Source organism: Carcharodon carcharias, chromosome 15, assembly GCF_017639515.1.
Source record: "Carcharodon carcharias isolate sCarCar2 chromosome 15, sCarCar2.pri, whole genome shotgun sequence".
NCBI classification, from domain to species: domain Eukaryota; kingdom Metazoa; phylum Chordata; class Chondrichthyes; order Lamniformes; family Lamnidae; genus Carcharodon; species Carcharodon carcharias.
The window spans coordinates 23,422,368-23,448,699 of record NC_054481.1 but is presented as its reverse complement, the minus strand read 5'-3'; the positions used below and the strand labels follow the sequence as shown (position 1 = coordinate 23,448,699).

General features: G+C 39.1%; 1 protein-coding gene across 2 annotated transcripts in view; it reads left to right on the top strand.

Moving 5' to 3' along the window:
* Positions 1 to 25,585, top strand: part of get4 (guided entry of tail-anchored proteins factor 4) — a 31,410-nt gene extending 5,825 nt beyond the window's left edge. Inside the window, exons 2-9 of one of the 2 annotated variants that reach the window (XM_041207102.1) lie at positions 4,029 to 4,107; positions 5,336 to 5,417; positions 8,204 to 8,353; positions 9,104 to 9,242; positions 11,366 to 11,506; positions 11,607 to 11,682; positions 17,834 to 17,906; positions 24,330 to 25,585. In XM_041207102.1, coding sequence (XP_041063036.1) covers positions 4,029 to 4,107; positions 5,336 to 5,417; positions 8,204 to 8,353; positions 9,104 to 9,242; positions 11,366 to 11,506; positions 11,607 to 11,682; positions 17,834 to 17,906; positions 24,330 to 24,421 — 832 coding nt within the window. In that variant the 3' untranslated portion in view covers positions 24,422 to 25,585. Of the gene's footprint in view, positions 1 to 4,028; positions 4,108 to 5,335; positions 5,418 to 8,203; positions 8,354 to 9,103; positions 9,243 to 11,365; positions 11,507 to 11,606; positions 11,683 to 17,833; positions 17,907 to 24,309 lie in introns of both variants that reach the window. The other variant, XM_041207103.1, reaches the window with a different exon arrangement.
* The last annotated feature ends 747 nt before the right edge of the window (positions 25,586 to 26,332 follow it).

Here is a 26,332-nt window from a genome sequence, read left to right as displayed (position 1 = left end):
GTAGATCAAATTGGTTAAAATTTGACAAGCAATAATTGGTAAAAATGCTGTGCAAGTTGATCAGAATTTCTTCATAATGCACACTATATGAGTTTGCAGTTTTAAAGATGTTGGTTTGAGATATTGAATTTGACTGAATCTGCCACTTTATTACAGTACTTCACAACATTTATGAATGTTTCTGCAGCATCCTTTGGTTTGGTGCAATATGAAACTGAAATGCATGTACCCACAGACAAGGAGAAGATCACTGAAACATGTGAAATCTGAAAATTCATTGGATTTGTTTGACAATTGTGAAATCTTGGCTCTATGAATGAATTTAATGTTTATCACAAAACCAGCCTAGTGGTTAATAAGCTTCTATTTTAAAAGGATGGGTTGCTGTTACATTGTGACCAGTGGTGGGATTTTAAAAGTACAGCATTCTGTGTAGTATTGATGGTGGTTACCATGGTGCTGAGACTTCAGGATCTGTTGTGACATATGTGCACAGGAAGATACTGTTTTTCAGGCATACAGCATGTTGCAAGGAGTGTAAGAGATATTTTCAGATTTGTGTAATATTTTTAACTTCACTGTTGTGAAGAATCATTAGGAACTGTGGAAGTGACTTATGAGTGTATAATTAAGGAAGAAAACATGTTCTTGAGTTGTAACTCAGAATTGTACATAACTAATGCAAGATATTTTGTTGTCTGGTTGCTGTTGTACCCAGTGAAATGCAAAGTAAGTTTAGTAGATTACTGTTTAAGCAGGCCACTTGTCTACCTTTAATCCAGATAGTTTGTGTGTGTATTATCACATATGTGTGGTTTTAAAATTTATGACATCAAATTGTACACAGAGTTCAATGGTTGTAACTGGCCCTATATAGTCTTTTTAAACATAGTCTGGACCTTCCATCTGTGAGGAGGACAAGGGATTGTGTTGGGTGTCATAACTGAAAAGTCACAATGAATATTTTTCTGGAGAACAATAAATGACTCAGAATATGTTCCAAATTGTACAATTTAGTGACTCAAATGATGTTTAGATATCACCGCAGTTCAGGCTCAACCCTTCCTCCCATATCTTTCTTGGCCAGGAGAAGCTGTATGTTTATTTATCTCGATTCTTCCCCAGTGTCATTTTTGGAATTCAGTGTAAAGAAGCTGGGTTGCTTTGGCTACTGGTTGATTATTTTGTCAGTATCTTAAATTTTAAAAATCTCATAATTGTTTATAATTACCCAATAAAGTTGCCAGTTTTCTCCTTTTGTTGCATGCTGTTGTGCCATGCTTAACCGGCTTTGCATTTGACTACGGGAATGAAAAGTACTTACAAAATTATGTGACGACATCAGGAATGTTGGTGATGTCAGCTAACAGCAAAATCATTTCACTAAAGAGATTTCAAAATTGGGTTACAAAAGGTCAACAATTACTTTCTAATTGTACAGTCTCAGATCAATGTAGAAAACTGATTTAAAATCAGTGGCTCAAATCATACAAATGCAAGAAAATGTTGGTATCTCATTTTAGTCCCCTTTTATACGATCATATCTTTCCTTCATTTTAATACTTTCCAGATCTTTAAGCCTCCTATTTTGGTCATTTTGAACAGATCAAATTTAACCATGGCTAAAACATCATTGGATTAATGAGAAATAATTTATAAGTGTCCTGGTTTTTTGACCTTTTTGACTCCGATTATACTTTTCAGACGCTTAGCTCTTTTAGGACAGATTTGAAAAGAAAAATATTGTAAAACAACAAAATATGATTGGGAGTAGGAAATATGTTCAAGGCTTTAACATTCTCTTGGATTGCTGTCAAATCCAGCTTTGCTGTAATAGATTATGCCTTATTTGGGCTGCAACTCTGTCTCTCTCTGGCGGACAGGATTTGCTCATGGTTATATAATATGACCTAAAAATGATTCTCCTCTCACTCGATTTTTCCCATTACAATCTCTACCAAAATCTTTCAGTGGTTAGTTATGTGAAAGATGTCAATAAAGCACTGCTTCTGTGGAGAGAAGCAACTTTAATGTTTTAGGCATTGCCTTCTTCAGAACCAGGAAATAATGCAGATGAGCAGCTTCTAAGAGTGGAGGGGAGAAAAAAAACCTTGTTACATGGGATTAAAAAAAGATAAACTGAAGTAATTAATGGAAAACAGGAGATGGCTAACTTAACAGAAGTGATAATAGCAAGAGATGAAAGGAGGTATGAAGAGAGAAATTAGTGAAATAAAAGATGGATATGTGACAGTGGGAAAAAAAGACAGCAGTGGCGCAGACCATCCCGCCATCAATGTACCGATGGAGGACCCTTCTCTTGCCTTGAATTGTAGATGCTGCACCTGGTTTTTTGAGTTTCTATTACAGATATCACGCACCTTTATTATTTTGTGCTTTAATAGATGTCTGTGTTGGGGGACCGAAGCACTTGCACTTTTAGCATCCAATGTTAGCACCAAACACGTAACCATTTAGGTTAGAGCTCCCATTACAGTTTTGTAGTACTCTTGGTCCTGATCTCCACATTGCTTTTCCAATTGCACAGGGTGACCTTTCTTTTCCCCATTCTAGGCATTGACGTCTTAGGCTTTGGATGTGAAGTTTGGTATTTTAATTCGTTGTGCTACATAACATGTAACTTTTAATCAGTATGGATGTAAAGTAATATCTGTTCACTTACACTTAGGAAATCAGAATTTCAAATGAAATTTCAGAAATTTGTGTTATTTTAGATCTCTTGTGTGTAACAAAATTATAGGAAGTCTAAAATTGCCTTGGCTGAAATTATCCAACTCAGCACAGAATAGGGATCACACTTTCCTGGTCTGTATTGCTCAGATACACGCATTCCTAAGCCAGATGAAACATTGGCAGTGTTATATTTCGAAGGTTCAGTCCAGTTCCCAGTGACTGTGGATCCAGAATGTAATAGGGCATTATATTTTGGTACCATCTGATGCTGAATTGCACCGTTACTCAAAGGAGATTATCAAGAAAACCATGTTTTTCTGTCAAATTGAAGAATTTACACTGATATAGCCAAATAGCCCACCAGCATCACTGTCAAAGATAGTAAATGAAGCATATTGTACCTTTGAATGAGTGTGATGTATTGGGCTAGTGTGAAGTGGGCTTTACTGTGACCCATTCAGTACCTGATGTCGGATTGCTCAGTACAGGCACCTAATGTCCACAAGTAGAAAAGTGCTCCACCTCCCTGTACTGAGTGGAGACTTTCACCCGACTCAACGTGTCAAACGTGCACACCTATTTTAATAATTGTATGTGCTATCCATGTAATAGTGCCCTTTAGAAAAGAACTTTAAAATGTTACTTTAAAATTACAGGAAAGTTCAAAGATGTATTGTTTCATCAGCAGTACTGTATATCAAATTTAAGTTAAATTTCAGCAGCGAATTGATATTTGTTCCCTGCTTGTGTAAGTATTTTCAGTGACATGTATATTGAAACTTTCCGTAGTGCAGTATGATCTTTTCCAAGACACACTACAGATTATGAAGTTTTAAGAATGTTTGTTTCTAACATACTACATTTCCAGACATCAGTCACATGTTCCCATCCCATTTGAATGAAGTTTTAGGAGGATTCTTGCTTTAAAATGTCTTATCATGGAGGTTACATTTCCTAAAGATCTTTATTTGCATTCTATCATATAAAACTGGTCACATTTTTTCTATTTTGTAAAGTTTCCTCACGCTACCTTTACCCCATTGTGCCAAATAATAAATACTGATCTCTGAGGTAATTGTATCTTATTTTCAAAAATGCAGGTTTCCCCAGTGATTACATTCTGGTGATTCAAAAAGCTTTAATGTATTCTGATTGAATAAGGATTGTAATACAATACTTAATTTACATTGTTAAGTATGTGCAGGAACTCTTTAGTTGGTGAAAGTGTGAGCATTGCTGGAGGTGACCTTCAGCTGTCTCTGAAGTCATTGTTTTTAGAATGTAAGTAGTATGTTAATTTCTACTTCCAAAAATAATGCTTGCCTTTTTTCCAGGTATATGTCACAAAGTAAACATGCTGAAGCTAGAGAACTTATGTATTCTGGAGCGTTGCTGTTCTTCAGTTACAGCCAGGTAATCTCCGTTTTCAAAAAATTTTTAAATTCGTAATTCTTGGCTGTTTTGACAACACACAAAATATTATGCTAACAATTATCTGTTCTTTTGGTTGAAAATTATTATTTATTCAGGAGTTAATGTGATGCTGTATAAATGCAAACACTTTCCTTCTCATTTTGTCCTTCATTTTAAACTTTGGCAATGACCAAAGTATTCAATTCTATTGAGTCATTTTAGTGAATAGTTTATTTGGCAAGGCACCCTGAAGGTTCATAACATCTGAGATTTTTTTATTCGTTCTTGGAATGTGGGTATTGCCAGCAAGACCAGCATTTATTGCCCATCTCTAATTACCCTTGAGAAGGTGGTGGTGAGTGCTGCCTTGAAACGCTACAGTCCATGTTCTGTTAGGGAGGGAGTTCCAGGATTTTGACCCAGTGACAGTAAAGGAACAGCGATACATTTTCTAGTCAGGATGGTGAGTGACTTGGTGGGGAACTTGCAGGTGGTGATGTTCCCGTGCATCTGCTGCCTTTATCCTTCTAGGTGGTAGAGATTGTGGGTTTAGAAGGTGCTGTGGAATGAGCATTAATCAGTTGCTGCAGTGCATCTTGTCGATGGTACACACTGTTGCCACTGTGTGCTGGTGGTAAGAGTGAATGTATAAGGTGGTGGATAGGGTCTCAATCAAGGGGGCTGCTTTGTCTTGGATGATGTTGAGCTTCTTGAGTGTTGTTGGAGCTGCAGTCATCCAGGCTAGTGGAGAGCATTCTATCACACGGAATGCAGTGACTTTTGCCTTGTAGATGGTGAACAGGCTTTGGAGAGTTAGGTGGGTTACTCACTGCAGAAATTCCTAGTCTCTGACCTGTTCTTGTAGCCACAGTATTTATATGGCTGATCTGGTTAAGATTTTGGTCACTGGTAGCCCTCCAGGATGTTGAAAGTCAAGGGGAGATGGTTAGATTCTCTCTTCTTTAGAAGGTCATTACCTGGCACTTGCGTAGAGTGGATGTCTCTTGCCACTTATCAGCCAAAGCCTGAATGTTGTCCATGTCTTGCTGCATGCAGGCAAGGACAGCCTCAGTGTCTGAGAACTTTCAAATAGTGCTAAACACTGTGCAATTATCAGCGAACATTCCCACAGATGCCAGGAATCTGTTTTATTGTCCATTGGTGTTTACTTTCTGAAGATGAAAGTTTTCTCCCAAGATATTAATTTGCTCTTGTTTTCTTGGTACAGCTAAACAGTGCTGCTGATTTATCTATGCTAGTTTTAGAGTCCTTGGAAAAGTCCGAAGCAAAGGTTGCTGATGAACTCTTAGGTATGTAACTTGTTGACATTCTCCCTTTTCTGCTGTTCCAACGTTTCTGCAGATATTCGAATAATGAAATATGATTAATATTAGCTTCATGGCAGAAATAGAAAAAAATGAACTTGGTATGCCATCTTTACAATGAGTTATATTTATTTTGTGTTTTGAACTTTGGCCTAGTTACTATTAGCTGAGCTCCTTAGTTAATGAGGAAATAAGCATTTCTGCATGTGGAGAGATTAATGTAGCACAAGAAATAATTCAGAGGCAAATTGGCATTATTAACAGACAATGCAAATATCTTGCCAGTTGCTCAGTTAGAAATTGAGTGCTTGGTGTGTTGAAGCATTTGGATCAAGGAGGTCCAAGGTTAAGCCATTGGTCTATACTAAAATTGTTGTTTACAGCAAGGCTCTTAATGGGACACTATAATTGGTTGCTGTAGAGGTTAAGGATAGTCAAGTCAGCTTAAAGTCCTGAGACTTGCTGATAGGAAGTGGATGTCAGTTAGAACTGGATTTGGGTTGGCAGATTCCGTTCCATCTCTGCTAACAAGCTTTCTGTGAGCATTGAGATTTTATGACATGACTGCATTGCAAACAGAAATAAAAAAATGGTGTGGAAGAAATGAGACACCTGAAAAATGAACACATGCGGCAGAGATTTTGCAATTTTTCTTGATGTATTTTGTTTCAGTAACATTACATATAATATTTATTGTTCAGAAATTACCAGGAAAACTCTTAAAGGGATACAGTTGAAAAGTTCAGATTCAGATAGTGAATTGCTGGATGTTGATTAAATACAGTGATTTATTTTTGTTTTCTTTTTTATTCCAAACCTGCAAGCTTGTTTTATTTGTGAGAAAGCTGATTGTGTTTGATAAAAAGTAAGGATTGTTATTATGGTTTGTAGCTGTGTGCCATGTACCTCTCGCTGGGTGGTGTATTGCTGCGCCTTAGTTTTGGTGCCTGCTGCACTTAATGAATTTGCAGGAGACTGACCATTCCTGATTTGTACTTTAACTGATTGCCTTTCTCAAAGCAAGCTTGTGGTGTTTTAACAGAAAACTAAATGACCGTCAAATTGGTCAATGTCCTTTCAGATTTCACCATTGTTTCTCTTGGTACCACCCTGTCTCATTTTTGCCTGGTAGATTGTGTTTAAAAAAAAATACACAATATATTGCGGGTCGGTTAGCATCTGTAAATAGAAAGGGTAGGTTCATGTCTGGAATGTAACTTAGGCAGTTCTAGTGGAAGGGTAACTTCAGAATGTTAACTCGCCTGTTCCCTTTATAGATGCTGTTGGCTGAGAATTTCTAGCATTTTCATATTTTGCTTCTGGTTTCTAGTATTTCTATCTGATTATAGGATACTTGTACTTGCAAATAAAAAAATGTCAATTTGTCCATACGAGCTGCCCAAACAACCAGTTCTGCACCAATGTGAACAAGCTACGCATCCGGCCGCAGGTCCTGTGTTAACGTTGATGCAAGGAACTTGCCCTTTTCTATATTGAACATTATCCCTGCCCCATAGAAAGTAACAGAAAATACTGCAAATGTACAGCAGGATCATCAGCATCTGAAAGAGAACTATATGGTTTGATGTTTTGTGATTAAAAAGTATTACAGATATTTATATTTAATGGAGATGCAAATCAGCATGGTGAACCTTTATAAAACACTGCCAGGAGAGTTGGATTAGCTGAGTAGCTCTTACTGAGAGCTGGCATGGCCTTACGGGCCAAATGGCCTCCACCTGTGCTGTAATAATTCTATGGTTCAAGGATGAGCCGTTCCGACTGGATTTGATTGCTGAACCCGTCTTTCATTGTAAACAAGGATTAAGGCAAAATATTAGGATCACCTGACGTTGGGGCTGGGCATTATTTGTGTTTGCAATTCTGAATTCAGCAGCAGTACATTGGCATGTTAGCAACTTCCATGGGCTGGTGCTGTATAACATAACGTAGTACAAAACTGGGCTTAAAGAATGTCTTGCTAAATTACAATAAGTTTAATTCTAAGAATATACTGATGACTCCTGAAGAACTGTACTAAAGCTTCCATATCTTCCTTTAGACGTGCCACTTTTTACTGAAACTCTTTATGCTTAGCCACTTTTTTGATGCTTGTAATCTCACTCCTTCAGGTTGGCCATTAGACAACTTTTATTATACGCAGTACAAACTTTGTTACTGTTTTTAGTCTTTAGTGATGCACACAAAGGACTTCTTTTTCTCACAGATGTTTTTTGAATTATGTGGAGTTAATGCCTCAGATCTGTCCAGTTAGTGTAACTATCTAGAGATTTTAAAAATCTATTTGCCCACCAGGTAATACGTAAATAATGTGAAAAAAAAATTAGGCATCATTTCACAGTATTTTATTGCTTTCTGCAAACTGAATAGCTAGACTGGTACAATACAGGCTAGTTTGGCTGTAGAAGCACTTAAATTGTCCTTTTCCAAAATCTTTGAAATTGTTTATTCCCATACTTCATGTCAGATAATGAAAACGTTGCCAAGCCTCCATTAAAGCTGAAGCAAATTTCTTCCTTCGTTTCTGCAACACCAAATACTGGTTTTTGAAAATGTTTATAGATACTGGCATGTTTTAGATCCTAATGCATAACTGCATTTCCTCTTCCAAAGGTTGGATGATTTACTTGATTCATGTGTTTTTTACCAGAGTACATGACATGACTTAAAGCTATTTTATCTTAATTCCAGGCACCCATCGGAATTTAGTAAAACAGTTGCAAAACTTATTAACGTTTCATGTCTTTCAGAAAATCTTGGTAAACTTTTTAGTCTAATGGATCCAAATTCTCCTGAGAGAGCAGCATTTGTATCCAGAGCACTGAAGTGGTCCAGTGGAGGTTCGGCAAAACTTGGCCATCCGAAAATACACCAACTGCTGGCAGTCACACTGTGGAAAGGTAAGACTAGGGTAGGCGAAATCAATATCCAAAGCTGCAGTTATGCTGCTATTTTGTGATGATCTGGAGTGATTTAAGATGACAGTATAACATATGTCAGGTTTTCATCTGACGCCCAAGCAACGAGGCAGCCTGGCCAGGAGCCAGCGCACACTGCTCGCCCTTCATACCAACAGGGTGTAACTCCCAACTCATATGAAGCTAGGTTTAAAAGTTGTTTGTAATCTGATTGACCTCAAGCACTTTACTATAAATTTAATCTTTAGCCATTTTAATGTTTTGAGAAAGTGGATGCTGCTGTCCACACTTGCCACCCTTCACAAAAATAGTCATATATGTTGTGCATAAATTGTTTGGTTCATTCATAATGCTGATCATTGTACGTTGTTTTTCTCTCAATAAGTGGATAAGAATTTTGGACTCTTGTTGCAGTATAGAAATACTTCTATTAGATACAATTAAAAAATATATTAGTACCAAAGTAATGACGAAATTAGTTGCCATCCATTCTACTGACAAAATTAAGTCCCATATATGGTTGAGTTAATGGACTTAATGATTTGATCAGATTCTAATAGTGCTCAACTATTTGCATTTATTTATAGTGTGCTTAGACAATCAGTGAACGTGCTTCAAATAGAAACAGGAAATTTATGGCACAGAAGAACATTCAGTCCATCATATTTGCGCCAGCAAATTATTTTGTCAGTTTCATTGCTTACCTACTATGATTTTACATTTTTTTTTTAGAGCAAAACTATAGTGAATCTCGGTATCACTTCCTGCATTCAGCAGATGGGGAAGGTTGCGCAAATATGTTAGTAGAATATTCTGCATCAAAGGGTTACCGGAATGAAGTGGACATGTTTGTGGCTCAGGCGGTCTTACAGTAAGTACTGAGTAAACAAACAAATGTGTAAATTTATTGGTTGCTCTCTTTATAGTGTAATAATAGCTCTACCTAATTGCATTATATTGTTAGATGATCCTAGCTGAGTCTGATGCACCTGGATTTCTATTGAGAGTTTTTCTTTGTATTCAAGTCCATTTTGAGCAGTACACCAGGCTGAAAGTGGCTTGATGTGCAAGCCTTTTATCTTTTAGCCAGATCCACAAGGGAGAATGAAGTGAGAAAAAGTTGTTCTGTACACCATAATTGAACTAATTTCTTCTGCAGAGTTCTTTTACTAGGCACTTGGAAACAGCAACAAAACAAAAATGCATGTTGACTCACAACATTATACAACCTTCATGCACTTCGGAAATTGTGTGTTTTGGAGTTTTAAAAAGGCATTCCTTAAATATGTTTAGAAAGATTAATTCAGTAAAAATCTTTTATTAGTATTTCTGGATATATATCTATTTTTTGTCATAGTTTGAAATTCTTCACTCAAGGGTGCCTTTTTAGTTATATCTTACATTTTTGGAAAAATTTGTAACAAAAAACATGGTAATCATGGCATAGGTCTTTGTAGTTTTACTTGCCTTTCACCTGTACAGTTTAGAAAATATCATAGCAATAAAGTACACTGAGCTTCTGCTGCAAAAAAAAGTAAAGTACTCTGTGTGTGTTTTAAACCAAAGTCCTTGGATCAAAGGAGTAATTTGATTCCATTTTGATTGGTGCCCTTTGGACAGTATCCCAGTAAGAGTTGACCTGTTCAAGAAAGGGGTAGAGGAAATGGGGAAAAGCTTTTTAAATGGCATTTTCAAATGAATGAAGTACTACCTGTTTTGAGTGCCACATAAAAAGCATACAATAAAAATAGAGCCATGCTGTTGATGCTTTTCGTCTTGCCCTCAGCAGGACAGATTCGTGAGAATATCAGTAGCAAAGAGAACAACAATTTATACTGCATGAGAAGAGAGTGCTATTGGTTGGCAAGTGGACTCTGATTGGTAGAGGCGTTGCCATGGAAAATTCACTAGGGAACAGTTAACTGCCAAGTTTTTGTTCAGAGTCAACCTGCCTGGTTTGAATTTAGTCAAGGCATTGCCCTGAGGAAAGAACCAAGGAATGGCTGTCCCCCAAGCTTCTTTTCAGTTGAAAAAGGTTGAATGCGTGGACATGCTCATTCTGTCTGCAAAAGATAGGGCCCTGTGTGTGAACATATGTATGTGATTATATTCACACACAATGAAAAATATGCCCCTCGCCTCCTCCAATCAAAGTTTTAGATTCATATGTAACCCTGTGCAATATACTGGTAGGTCAGTTTTACTTAAATCAGAGCAGTAAATTTGACTGGTAATTATTTTCAGCATGCTCATCTAGCTGTTGTTTATAGCGTTAATATTCTGTGACTTTGGAATGTAGAATATTTTTTCGTTTCGAAGAGAAAATAACATTTACACATTTGCAGATATCCCAAATCAAACCGTGTTTATTTTTACATTTTTGAGTCGAGTTGCAATTCTTTTCTGGCCATTAAAGAGTTAAGAAGAGATCTCACTTTTTGTAGTATGTAGTTGAATCAAATATTAGAATAAAATAAAGAATTGCATTGCAAAGAAATTGCATTTCTGTAGCACCTTTCACAACCTCAGGATGTCCAAAAGAACTTTACAGCAAAGGTGAACTTTGAAATGCATATACTGTTTTAACCACAATTTAATAAACAGATAATCTGTTTTTGTGATGGTGATTGAAAGATAAATATTGGCTGCGACACTGGGGGTTCTTCCCCTGCCCCTCTTCAAGGTAATGCAATGGGATCTTTTGCTTCTGCCTGAGGGGTCAGAAAGGGCCTCAATTTAACATTTCATCCAAAAGATAGCACTTCCAATAGTTCAACGTTCACTCAGTACTTCACTGGAGTGTCAGTCTTGATTTTATTGCTCAGGTCCTGGCTACCAACTGAGCCACAGATGGCACTCTATGAAAGTGATATGCTGCCTGGGTCTGTGTGTTGCACATTTGTGGTTTCCTTTACATTTTGTTGTTATTAGAGATTATTATTACAGATGAGTATAAATACCATTTCTGAATATGGATCTGATTTTTTTTTTCAGATTTCTTTGCTTAAAAAATAAAAATACTGCATCATTGGTCTTTACAACTTACACAGAAAAGCATCCCTCTATAGAAAAGGGACCTCCATTTATACAGCCCTTGTTAAACTTTATCTGGTTCTTATTACTTGCTGTTGAGGGGTAGGTATTTCTTTTTATAAAAAAAGTTTATTGGTATTTGTTTAAAATAAAGTTAAAACTCTCCCAACGTTATAATTATTGTACTTGTTTTTTGCTGAAGGGGGAAACTAACCGTTTTTACAGTGTTATGTGAACAGTATCAGCCATCTTTAAAGAGAGACCCAATGTACATTGAGGTGAGTTACTTATTCCTCTGCTGCATTAGTTGGGTGGAACCAAGATTCATGTTTTAATTTGTTTTGCATAAATTATTTAGATGTGAATGGAAAGCAAAATTTAGAAAGTCTGAGCTTGTGCCTGCATGTCTCAAGCCATACCGTAAATAGCCACTTTAGAAAATGCCCTAAGAGAAAAGTGAGAGAATGTTTTAGTGTATTGTCAGTTAAATGATCAGCTTCCAAGATTTATAAAAATATATTTCCACTCCCCTTCACCAATGTCTGTCTGTACTACAACAAAAATGGAAGAATTTACCTTATATGTTCATCATAGGAACTGCGGTGTGGTTGCTGAGTTCCTCAACAAATTCAAAGCCAGTTTTTGGACAAATTGCTTGTTTGCAGGAACTAAAATGCAGATAACCATGTAGCTTGTGTACTGTTGGGACTGATGTTCTTATCTCCTCAGGACTCATCCCCTCACAAATGGATATTCGCCTCCTATGGTATGCCTCAAGAGAAAAGAGAAAATCAGGCATCCCTAATCCTCCTCATACTCTTAGCTTTTCCAGGATATAGTGAAATAATGACTACGATATAATTTTCTTTCAGCCCTGCAGCAGTTTATTTTATGTGACACAAGTTTTGCTTCATATAAGAACTTGATCATTTTTAATGACAGATAAAGCTCAATCTCTTTATCTGAGAGATACCCAACTTCTTATGATAGCCCTCCAACCTTTCAGTCTAGAAGTGCATTATGTGTTAGAATTTCCAAACTAAGGTAGTATAGTGCAGAGCAAGGTGTCTTTCTAAAACACACTGCATAGTGAATGACATGACCTTGAGTTTCTGTTTTGAAATCTCAAGATCAGTTGCTTTTACATATGCTTTTATCACTTCCACCTCCCAAAGAGATTTTCATTGATAATGCCATTTCTCAAAATGCACTAAAGTCATCACATAATAGGTGCGTGATTACAGAGGGGCATATGAGGCCTACTTTTCTAACCTTTAGCCATGAATGGTGTCTGTTTCCAGAGTGCAAAGATCAGAAAAATGACAAGAGACCCCTTTACAGACCCTGTTCTGGAATTTCCAAAAAGGTAGCGGGGAATGTATGTGCGCAGGGGAAAATGGAGCAGTGACTGCAGTAGGGGCAAGCCTTAGAGATGTGCTGTACCTGTCTGAGGCATGGCCTCATTTTAACTAAATCAATTAGCTGCTGCATTTCATATGGCATAGGTAAAGACCAAAGAATAGATTGTTTGTGTGATTGGGCCTAATTCTTTTTAATTTTGCTGTCTCCACTAATTATAGGCCAATACCCATCCAGCACCAGATGCCAGAATTTTTGTTTCTGTCCTTCCCCCATTTCACCATGCTATTTTGTGGAGCACCAACTTTCAGTGTAATTTAACGTTTTGTGTTTGCAGACCAGAGAAACAAATGAAGAAAGCCAGTTTCTTGCCCTGCAATGTAAAGGTCTTCACAAACATTTTTAAACAGTGAGTTGTTAGGATCTGGAATGTGCCGCCCGAGGGCAGTGGCATTAGATTCAGCAGTAACTTTCAAATGGATTTGGATATATACTTGAAAAGGAAACATTTGCAGGACTATGGAGAAAGAGCACACAAGTGGGAGTGGATAGCCCTTTCAAAGAGCTGGCATAGGCACAGTGGGCCGAATGGCTTTCTGTGTTCTGTGGCTCTATTTACGCAGACAATTCCACCCATCTCTCACTGCAAGCTATTTGAAGCTGGTAAAATCGAAAGTTGGGCCACAATATCAATGGGGGAAAAGCATAATAAAGAGGATTAGGAAGCCCTTATTTCCTCTTTCTCCCATTCACACATTTCAGGCTGCAAAGGGAAGCAAATGCCCATTTGCGTATGGAGGAGTCACTCTATTTGAATGAGGACTGTAAGGTGGTAAGTAAGCTTTAATATAACTAGTGAATAGCAATTGCATTTTCTGCGTATAGATACATGGGAATTTTCATCATACATCTTGATAGAAACTCTTGTTAGGCTGAAATTGTTGCCCTAGGATTGTAATTTTGTTAATGCAGTGTTGTGGGCACGAGTCGTTTTTAGAACCTGTTTATGATGTGTTTAAGATGTTCTCATGCGTTGCTCAAGAAGGAAATCTTCCTTCATAATGGCTATACGTTCATAAAGATAAGATCAGAGCTCGATAGGAGGCCAGTGATAGGTGGAGGCCAAGAAGAGACTGCCAAAGATGTCATAGACAAAAGGACAAAGGGGTATTGACAGTGGTGATATTACCTGAAGGATGTGCTAATGGAGACATTAAGGGAAGCAAATTAGTGGCAGATGGCCCTAGTGCAGGTGGGGTGGGGGTAAGGGATTGAAATGGGCTAAAAGGTGGAGATGAAACAATAGATCGAAATACATTTAAAAATAGGAGAGAACAGAAAAACATATAGTTGTAAAAAACTCATTGACGCCAATGCCCATCCAGGACACCCCACCCCTGCCCATCCCGTCTTTCAATCCCAGCCCCAGCCATGTATTCACCATACCCTCTGACCTTCCCCTCTCTGTTGCTGAATGTTGTGTGCTCAGCAAAGGACTCAGTTTCATACCCTTACGCCCTCACCTCAATGAATTTCAGGCTCGGCACAATGCTAAACTCTTCTTCCACCGCCTTTGTCTCTGTGCTCACTTCTTTGCGCAGGAGTCCTCTCCTCGTTCAACGGATCCTTTTACCTGCCTCCAATATTTTCCCTCCACCTGGACCCCTCCATTTTTACTTGCTCTTGATCTTTTCATTGAGAACTGTCAGCGTGACATCAGTCATCTCAATTTCTCTGCTCCTCTCACCCACTCTAACCTGTCTCTTTCTGAACTTACTGCACTCCATTCTCTCAGGTCCAACCCTGACTTTGTCATCAAACCTGCTGACAAGGGTGGTGCTGTTGTTGTCTGGCGCACTGACCTCTACCTTGCAGAGGTTGAATGTAAACTCGCAGACACTTCCTCCTACCTCCCCCTGGACCATGACCCCACCACTGAACATCAAGCCATTGTTTCCAGGACTGTCACTGACCTCCTCCTCTGGAGATCTTCCCTGCACAGCTTCCAACCTCATAGTCTCCCAACCTCGGACAGCCCGCTTCTACCTCCTTCACAAAATCCACAAACAGGACTGTCCTGGCAGAACGAGCATGTCAGCCTGTTCCTACCCCACGGAACTCATTTCTTGCTATCTTGACTCCATTCTCTCTCCCCTTGTCCAGTCTCTTCCCACCTACATCCGCAATTCCTCTCATGCCCTACATCATATCAACAATTTCCAGTACCCTGGCCCCAACTGCCTCCTCTTCACCATGGACATCCAATCCCTCTACACCTCCATCCCCCACCAGGATGGTCTGAGGGCTCTCCGCTTCTTCCTCGAACAGAGGCCCGAACAATCCCCATCCACCACTACTCTCCTCCGTCTGGCTGAACTTGTTCTCCCACTGAACAATTTCTCCTTAAACTCGTATCACTTCCTCCAAATAAAAGGTGTGGCTTTGGGTACCCGCATGGGCCCCAGTTATGCCTGTCTCTTTATGGGTTATGTGGAAGATTCCTTTTTCCAGTCCAGTCAGGCCCCCTCCCATAACTATTTCTCTGGTACATCGATGACTGCTTTGGTGCTGCTTCATGCTCTCATCTGGATCTGGAAAAATTTATTAATTTTGCTTCCAATTTCCACCCCTCCATCATTTTCATGTGGTCCATCACTGACACTTCCCTTCCTTGACCTCTCAGTCTCAATTTCTGGTGATAGGCTGTCCACCAATATCCATTACAAGCCTACCGACTCCCACAGCTACCTCGACCACAGCTCCTTACACCCCACTTCCTGTAAGGACTCCATCCCATTCTCTCAGTTCCTTCGCCTCCGTCGCATCTGTTCTGATGATGTTACCTTCACAAACAGTTCCTCTGACATGTCCTCCTTCTTCCTTAACCAAGGTTTTCCACCCACGGTGGCTGACAGGGCCCTTAACCATGTTCAGCCCATTTCCCGCGAGTCCGCCCTCACGCCTTCTCCTCCCTCCCAGAACCATGATAGGGCCCCCATTGTCCTCACTTATCACCCCGCCAGCCTCCGCGTTCAAAGGATCATCCTCCGCCAACTCCAGCATGATGCCACCACCAAACTCATCTTTCCTTCACCCCTCCCCCCGGGGGCTTTCCGCAAGGATCGTTCCCTCAGGGACACCTGGCCCACTCCTCCACCACCCCCTCCACCTCAACCCCCTCCCACAGCACCTTCCCATGCAATTGCAGAAGGTACAACACCTGCTCCTTTACTTCCCCCCTCATCACCGTCCAAGGACCCAAACACTCCTTTCAAGTGAAGCAACACTTCACTTGCACTTCCCTCAATTTAGTCTACTGCATTCGTCGCTCCCAATGCGGTCTCCTCTACATTGGAGAGACCAAATGCAGACTGGGTGACCGCTTTGCGGAACACCTTCGGTCTGTCCGGAAGCATGACCCAGACCTCCCTGTTGCTTGCCATTTCAACACACCACCCTGCTGTCATGCCCACATGTCCGTTCTTGGCCTGCTGCAATGTTCCAGTGAAGCTCAATGCAAATTGGAGGAACAGCACCTCATCTTCCGACTAGGCACTTTACAGTCTTCCGGACTTAATATTGAGTTCAACAATTTCAGATCATGAACTCTGTCCTCCATCCCCACCCCCTTTCCGATCCCCCTTTTTCCAATAATGTATCATTTTTTTACAACTATATTTTTTTCTTTTCCCATCTATTTTTAATGTTATTTCAATCTATTGTTTCATCTCCACCTTTTAGCCCATTTCGATCCCTTCCCCCAACCCACCCATACTAGGGCCATCTGCCACTAGCATGCTTCCCTTAATGTCCCCATTAGCACATCCTTTAGATAATATCATCACCGTCAACACCCCTTTGTCCTTATATCTATGACATCTTTGGCAGTCTCTTCTTGGCCTCCATGTATCACTGGCCCCCTATCGAGCTCTCCTGTCCCACCCCCTTCTACCAGCTTATATTTCATCTCATTTCTATATGTCTTAAACTTAGTTTATTGATTTGCCAAAACTAAAGAAAACTTTAACAAAACTTTTTCCTTAAGTATTTTTTAATGGATTAAGCTTCTGTACATATAAGTTGATAAGCTGAGTGTGTGATTTTGGTGACAATATTTGAATAAATAAAGCATATGGGCAATCAAAAACTTAGGTTGCACAAGATAACTTTACATCAGCTGACCTTTATTTTATGAGGTCTTATTATAGCTAAATAAGGTAACATTAAAATTATCTTGGCATACTCAACTATTTAGTTAAATGGAATTCTAGACATAACTGAAATGAAGCCATGATTATAAATTACCCTGTAATGATAAATTTCTAATGAGTTATGGAAACTGTGTGGGGGAGCAGAGAGGCAGTGAATTAACAAAAGTTGCAAAACTGCTGGGTAGAAATTAAAAACGCTACTGAGATACAGGGTGGATGTGAAGTGTTTCAGGTGTGGTTGCATATTAAGTTTGAATTACTGCTAGGAGAATTTGTGACATTCGAGGGGCCCTTGGTGTGGATTGTTTTTATTACAATAAAAGATATTTTGTAACTGTAAGGAACTGAAATGTGGCTTTCACTGTACTTTTATTGTAACTATACATTATGCAACTTTTATTCATATAGCATATAAGTTAAAAGCAGTATATACTCAATTTTGTGCCAAACATGTTGACATTTGACTAGATTATTATCCAGTGAAGATTGGCTGCAAGTGAACACCAACTGAAATGCTAAATAATTTACAGTAGAACAAAGCATAGCACTTTTAAAACACATTAAATCAGATTAAAATTAATTTGCAGAGTTTTGATTTTTCCAGTGTCCAAAGTTCCATACAGTGTTGGGCAGGAAACCCTTGACACAGATCAAATTGTATATATAAAAATTGTATATTGTGTTAATTAGTACAAAACTTTAACCACCAGGATAGCATTACTGTAATAAATTTGTGAAAGGGTTCATTTGAGAGAATCTCCATTTAAGTAGCTCCTGATTACTAATGATTTTTGTTTTCTTTCCTTTGTTTATTAGATTAAGTCTTAAGCTTTTAATTTTGTACTATTTTTAATTCTAGTATCTAGATCGAATAGGTCAGATTTTCTTTGGAGTTGCACCGAGACAGACATCCTCGTACGGGGGATTATTAGGTAAGTTAAGCATGGAGCCACTTACATTGATTAATTTCTTCCATTGTTGTTTAATCCACCTGCATTCAACATGGATATGGACAACTACAACTCCTATTTAGTGAGGTGTAGACAGTGTCGTTAAGAAAACAAATCACATATGGATGCCTGTTATTAAGGTCATTATGCCTATGAACTGCAACCTATTGGAACAACAAAAGGTTTTGCGTATATTTCTTTTTGAATTTTGAGCTCTTTAAGGTTGAAGGATATTACTGCCCATTTGCATTTCAGAGAAACACTGTTAGCGTTAAGCTCTAACAGATCAGATGTGGTTAAGTGGAGCTGAACTCCCATCTAATCAGATCCAGCAGTTCAACCTCAGTACTGCACCAGTGTTACTTTTTTTTTCTTATACCAGTCATCCTGTGGCACTCTGTGCCGAGTGTCATAAAGGTTTTGAGTTGGGTTTGTATTCCTTTGAGTTTTGAAGTTTAAGTGATGATCTAATTGCAATTTTTAAAATGATAACGGAATTGAATAGCGTAGATACAGAGAAACTGTTTGGGAATCCAGAACAAGAGGATGCAATGTTAAAATTAGAACTGGGCCATTTAGAATTTAAATTAGGAAGCATTTTTTCCATACACCAGTACTGGAAATATCTATTCCGGCTGTGGATGCCAGGTCAATTGAAATTTTCATGGCAGAAGTTAATAGATCTTTGTTAAGTAAAGTTATCAAGGGATCTGGAACAAAGATAGGTAATTGTAGTAGAGATACAGATCAACCATCATCTAATTGAATGGCAGAATAGGCTTGAGGGATTGAAAGGTCTGCAGTGTTCCCATGTTTGCTCAAGTTATTTTGTAACAAGGATAGAGAGGAGCCTATAATTCCATCAGTTTAGAGTGGATTTCAACAATCTGTAATACCTGTCCCCTCCCACATTCCCATGTAATTTTTAAAATTATATTTTCTTTGTTCTTGGATGTGGGTAACATTTTCCAAAGCCCATGTTTATTGCCCATCCTACTTGCCCTGAGCAGGTGGTATTGGGCCTTTTTCTTGAACCGCTGCAACCCTTATGGTGATGGTGTTTCTACAGACGTGTTAGGTTGGGAATATTGACCTACCCGGTATGAAGGAACAGTCCTATATGTTCAAGTCAGGATGGCGTGTGACTTGGAGGAAACTTGGAGATGAGGGAAGAGAGGTGCTCTTGAAGTAACCTTGGTGACTTGCTGCAATGCACCCTGCATACAGTGTACACTGCAGCCCCTATAATAGAAGGATTGGACAGTTCAGCCCAGTGACAGCAGCACTGATGAAGCAGACTCCAGGCAAGTGGAGAGCATGCCCATCACACCCCTGACTTGTGCCTTGTAAATGGTGCCCAGGCTTTGGGGAGTCAGGGGGTGAGTCACTCGCCATAGAATTCCCTCTGACCTCCTCTTATAGCCACAGTATTTATATTGCTGGCCCAGTTCAGTTTCTGATCAACGGTAACCCCGAGGATGTTGATAATTGGGGATTCAGCGATGGTAATGCCATTCAATGTCATAGGGAGGTGGTTGGATTCTCTCTTGTTGGATATGATCATTGCCTGGTGCATGTGTGGAATGAATGTTACTTGCCACTTATCAGCCCAAGCCTGAATGTTGCCCAGGTCTTGCTGCAAATGGGCATAGACTCTTCCAGTATCTGAGTCATTGCGAATGGTGCTCAACATTGTGCTATCATCAGCAAACATCCTCACTTCTGTCCTTATGATGGGAGGGATGGTCATTGATGAAGCAGTTGAAGATGGTTGCACCTAGGACACTACCTAGGAACTCCTACAGTGATGTCCTGGGGCTGAGATGATTGATCTCCAACAACCACAACCACCTTCCTTTGTGCTAGCTATGACTCCACCCAATGGAGAGTTTTCCCTCTTATTCCCATTGACTCCAGTTTTGCTAAGGCCCCTTGATGCTACACTTGCTCAGATACTGTCTTGATGTCAAGGGCAGTCACTCTAATCTCACCTTTTGAGTTAAGTTCTTTTGTCCATGTTTGGACCAAGGCCATACTGAGCTCAGGAGCTGAGTGGTCCTGACAGAACCCAAACTGAGCGTCATTGAGCAGTTTATTGCTGAGTAATTGCTGCTTGATAGCACTGTTGATGACACCTTCCAATAAAGAGGCACTAATGGAGAGACATGGGAACTTTGGGATGCACAAAAGTTCAGAATTGGAGTAACTTCAGAGAGTTGTAGGGTTGGAGAATTGCGGAGATAGAAGGGCAAGCTTATGAAGGGATTTAAACATGTGGATGAGAATTTTAAACATAAGTTGGGGAGAAAAGGAACCAATGTAGGTCAAGAGCACAGAAGTTGAATGGTGAGTGAAACTTGGATAGGGCACAAGCAACAGAGGTTTGGATGAGCTGAAATGTATGCAGGGCGGAAGATGGCAACCAGGCAAGCATAGGAATAGTCAAATCTGGAGGTGGCAAATGCATGAATGAAGATTTTAGTAGTAGATAGGCTGAGGCAGCATGCTGATGGGTGGTGGAAGTAAGCAATCTTTGTGATGGGGATGAAATTACAAACCAGCTGGTTCAGCCTGAGATGGTGCCTGGGGAGAGGGTTAGAATTGGTGGCAAGGTGAAAGTCAGTCACAAGGGCTGAAATTGATTATATTGATTTTTCCAGTGTTTAACTGAAGGAAATTGCAGTGCATTCAAGACTGTAATGTTGGACAAGTGGGCTGACAACACTGAGGCAGTGATTTCAAAAGAAGATATGCATTTTGAAACAATGCATGGATTTTGTTAATATCGGAAGTTTTAATTTATGGGATGTGGGCGTCGCTGGCTAGGTCAGCATTTATTGTCCATCCCAAATTGCCCCTGAGAAGGTGGTGGTGAGCTGCCGCCTTGAACAGCTACAGTCCATGTGGTGTAGGTACACCCACAGTGCTGTTAGGGAGTTCCAGGATTTTGACCCAGCGACAGTGAAGGAACGGCAATATATTTCCAAGTAAGGATGGTGAGTGGCTTAGAGATGAAGGAGTATGATATATTGAGTCTGTTATAATGGTGCAGTTTTTGATTGGTTGTCAAATGTAGCATAGTTACTGTAGTACTTTTGTGATTAAAAAATCTACCAGTTTATCTTTCTCCTTTCTGATGGTGTTCTTGTATCTCACTTATCTCAGATTCCATGGATTTGACTGTTGTGTTGGTGGAGGGAAGGAATGGTGGGGGGATGGAGTAGGTGGTCAAGAAGTGGCTCAGGCCAGGGCAGGCAGACAATAATTGAAAAATTATTAAATGTAAGAATTACACGTTTTATCTTGCATTGTATGGATGCTATAAATGTGACGGACTTGCCCAGGGGAGTACTGCATCCTTCAAATTTAAATATTCAAAAAGCATCGAGGGAAGAATCTCTGCCAAATTGAGGTTAGTTGGATTGAAAGAGTTCCTGGAGGTCCGGTTGACTGCTGATCACTATATAAACCAGGTTTGACGTTGTATGGGTTACAAACAGGAGTGATGTGAGACCAGTCCCCCAACAAATCTCTGAGTGTTGGCTAACACTCCCAAATTAGTGTCATTGCAAAGCTCAAATTCCTTCACCTTAATACTAGATTGGAAATTTGTATATACCCTTAGAGAATGTTACGAACTAGTTGCCAACAATAGTCAAGGCATTCCAAAACTGAAAACTGGCTACATTTATAATAAGAATTAAATGTATCAGCATTTTTAATGTGATTTTATTTATTTCTGCTCCTTTCCCCTATCTTTCTTCTCTTTTATATTAAAAAATGAATTCATTTGAACTGAATCTAGATAGGTATGGGATAAAACATTAATAAACAATGTAAATGATATTTGCAAATGGAACTAACATTCAGGTTAAGAGAAAATGTAAATATCATGAATTCAAATAAAGATAAGACTTTAAAGGACAAACTGTTACTTTTACGCAAGAGAGGTTGTGAATAGACTGCGTGTGGTTGAGGTATACTTTGCTAGGCAAAGATTATTAACACTGGTGTAAGAGAAACCTGACTACAAGCAGAACATTGAAAAGACATTGATCTAAGATGCTGTGGAATAAGTGTAAAGATAATCCAATTGAGCTAAATGGGGCAATGGGCAGGGGGAGTGCTGATACTTTTGGTAAGGGATCATCAGTTGGAAGAAAACAGAAAGGAGAGAAGTAGAAGAAACATGGAACAATTTGGTAATGAAATAGGTAACAAAATAATAACTGGCTATTGATTTGGGTGAATTTGATTAGTACCTGTGACAGCACTGAAGTACCAAAATTGTGGTGGTACAAGATTTGTGCCCATGATTATCCAACACTGTTGAGCTCCCTGCCTTATTCATGTCATTGTTGAGGAATGCTGAGAGTGGCCAGGTACTACTCCACAGGAGGAAAAGAAAGGCTGTCTGTGGGTTCTTCTTGCACATCCCAGAACACCAATTTTTAGAGAGACAAATGCAAACACCTGGTACCAGAGAACCAGGCATTTTTTTGCTATTTGTGTAGTGATGGTATTGAAAGGGGCTTTGGATAAAATAGAATGGCCTGATGTGATTCGATGATCTTTTACCAAAAGGAAAAATAATTTAGGTGTGATTGTCTGACATCCACTGAATTTATTCAGCTAATGCAACACTGTTATCATCAAAGCTAATCAAGTACTAGAATGCATTTCAAGGGCACTTGGTTCTGTCAGTAAAGGTCATTTCCATTGAGCATAGCCATTTAGCAAGACTACATTTTGAATATTGAGCGGAGTTTTGAACACACTAAGGACATTGGTGAGGGTTCAAAGACAATTTCCCAAAAATGATTCCAGTACTTAAGAGTTCTTAAATGATGAATAGCTGACAGAATCAAACTTGTTTTTCATGGACTAAAGATTAAGGGATGCTGTGATCCAGTTCTTTAACATGCAGAAAGGTGTGGATATACTTGGTTGAAATGCTGCTGAAGGGTGTGACAGGTTGATTTTGTGTTCTTTGACTGTGTTGAGGATTTACTGTCACCTATGGAATGATGGATTGATAATCTGGTGTTTTTTGCAGTTACTTTTTAAAGTCTCAGAACCATATTGAAATTTTATCTTCGAAATGTTGCTTTTTTTATCAATCATCTGCAGAGAATTAAGGTGGAAAGTTGAGTCATCGCAAGTATGGATTGTACGTGTTTCATAAGATGAATTTAAACATATTGAATAGGCTTTTTGTTATTTCATCTGTCCCCATTAAGAGGGTGACACTGCAGTGTCTGGCCAAGTGATCAAGTATGATGTATGTTTCTACCAGAATGTATATTTGGACACTACTAAAGGATTCCCTTCCCAAGGCAGATATTTTGCCCTTCTAATCAATCTCTTGACTGAGGTTGGAAAAGATTGCCCTCTGAGGACACACATTTACGAGCTGGATTTTGTTGGGGCAGTGGTGACCCCATGGAAAGCCAGGGCAACCCCTCTGCAGCCGTTTTGGGTAATCCCAACCAGAGTCTGTGGCAGTGAGGCAGCTAATAAGCTGCCATCATGGTTCCTGTCCTTTTAAGAGATAAGAGCCTGCCTGCAAGAGCTGATACCAATCAGAGGGCTGACAGCTCTTCAGTACTAGTTGTGCCTCAGGGAATGGTGGACCCAGCTGGGACTGCACCCAGTCCAGGGAAGCAGCATGGACAATGCCCTCAGAAGTAGGTAAGTGGGGTCGGAGTCGTTGGGGTCAGACAGGCCAGCACTGGTGAGGGGTGTGAATTGGTAGGGGTGGTGTGGGGACTACCATTGCTGCTGGGCACCTCAGGGCCATAGATTGCTTAATCAGGAGAGCTTCCCTGACCCTAATTTGGCTATTTAAGGGCCTCAATTGGCCTTTGGGCAAAAAGACCATCCTCCAACTCCTCTGCCAGTGATAAAATTCCATGGTAGCGAGCACACAGATTTCCCTCCCCCACAATATTTTTCAGTCCCACCCAGTCTGCTACTGAGGACCCCATAAAATTTAGTCCGAACATATGTATGTAAACACTCATTTGCACATGTATGCACATACACACTCATTTTGCCATGCAGGACAGTTGGGAGTGCAAAAGAGAAGTGTTACAATGCCTTCGCTGGTGGGAGGGCATAATTACAACATGATAAATTTCCACTGGCAGTTTCCATTGTAATTGTGGACACTCGAGTTTATAGTGGAATTTGTCAACACTGGAAATGCATCCAGTTGTAAGATTTTTGATAGATTATAGATGCATCTATTAATGTAATAAATGGTTTGCACCATATGAACTTGAAGCAGTTTTGCCCTTCATCCAAAGGGAATTGGCATTATCAAATATTAGAGAAAAAAATCAGATGGACTACATTTTCTTTGCCAAGTATTGAACTTTTATAGTTTTTATATTCCCTTCGCAGGAAACCTTTTGAACAGCCTGATGGGTGCAGGAGAGGATGATGAGGTGGATGGTGAAGGACCAGAAGATGTTAATCCTATTGATCTTGACTAAGAAGAAAATTAACTTTCTGATCTAAAGGTCTAAAGACAATATTCCACTGAAATGTCTACAGAATGATCTGCTTATACAAGAAATAGAAACAGCTATACCATGGGACATTTTATATGACAGTTTCACATCTAAGCATCTGCAAAGGGCTCTCTTTCCCTTTCTACTGAAGGAGGTGCAAAGGATGTTTCCTATTGCTGTCTCTATTGGAAATGCTGTATTATTTATGTTCAGTAGATATTTCATGATTTAAAGAACAGGTTCCAATTGGCTGTGTGTTGACTGATGTAATAAGTTTTGTCTTTTTAGATTAATTTACATAAGATTTAAATACTTTACAGCTTTGTACTGGGAACTGGTACACATGGCACTACACAAGGATGGTCTCAACTGTATGATGTAAAACCATGCAAAAGATGCTCATCACAGGGTAAATTTTGCCAACAGGAGTCGAGACATCTCAAATTGCTAAAACTAGCTCTCGTTTAACACGTCAGAGCGGTTGTCAATAGGAACAAAAGAAAAGCTGTAGGGATCAGCAGCACTTAATTTAACTTATACAATTGGTGTAGCTGTTGCGCACAGATTACAAAAAAATCATGCACAAAAATGGGCTTAATTATTTCTGAACCAATAAACAACATTAAAGAAGATTGTTGTCACCCTGACTTTATTTGAGGTGGTAAATTATATTCTAATGTAAGTAAAATGCATACAGCTGCCACAAGAATGCTGTAAATACTTTGTTGGGGCTGGTTCTGCATGTTAAAGGTTTGCATGCCAGAAACTTGAATACTTTTTAAACATTGGCATTTCAAGTGCTGGAACTTGTTAAAGAAAATTTGCACAATGACTCCTTAATCAGGAACTGGGTTTGTATTGTAGTAAAATGCAAGGACCTGATTTAATTGGAGCCAGTAACACACACAATTTAGAGTAATTGTACATTATGCTTTATAGATCTGGTAACCATATCTAATTGTTTTTCCACCAAGCACTCTGTAATTCATGGCCTATGAAATGTTCACAAAGGTTAAATCTAAGGGGGATTAAATGGCAGCCTTTTAAACAATGGAAGATATTCCTCTTTAAGTGATATTTTTGTGCATAAGTTGGACTGTTGCTTTTTTAATACTTGTATTTATCATTAAAGAAAAATAATTAGTCTCCTTGTTTGATACAAAGCCAGAACTTTGCCTTGAGGTGGAATGTTTACAGTATTTAATATGATAAAACTTTTTTAACTACAGTTAAGTATTCACATGGGATATTAGCATGCAAAACACAGGGCACTCTGTAGTATGTTGTACATGAAATAAGAATCTGTAATATTTCCAAGATTGTTGCACTTAGCTTTTATTTTAAATTGACCATCTGACAAATTATTTGTTTCAAATGCATGAAGAAAAAGGCTTTGTTAATATGTATGACTAGTGTAGAATTAACACATCGTACAGGCGTACAGATCCAGTCTAGCTAGCTTCCACAGAAGCAGTTTCTGTCTGATGCTTCCATTCCCTCTTATTAAAAAGTGCCCTGTGCAAGCACTGTTGTGACAGCTAGATTTGTTCTGCAAATATTCAGCAGAGGGCACTAGAATTTGATTTTGACATACCATATATAACTCGTGTAAAAGTCAAATTTTTGAGACCAATTTTTTTAGGCCAAAAGTCATGGAGTTGACTTAGTTTTCGAGGCCTTCACATGCATGCTTGTTTTGGCCCAAGTGAAATCCAAAAAAAGACGATTGCAATGGAACAAAGTTAAAAACCAACAATGCTAAAGAATTCATATTAATTATCATCCATAATCTGATCACTTTAAATTTGAATAAATAAAAACAAAAAAATGCTTTTAAGTGTTTATTTGCTGGCACTCAATTAGATTAGTATTTATGCATTTACAATGAAATTG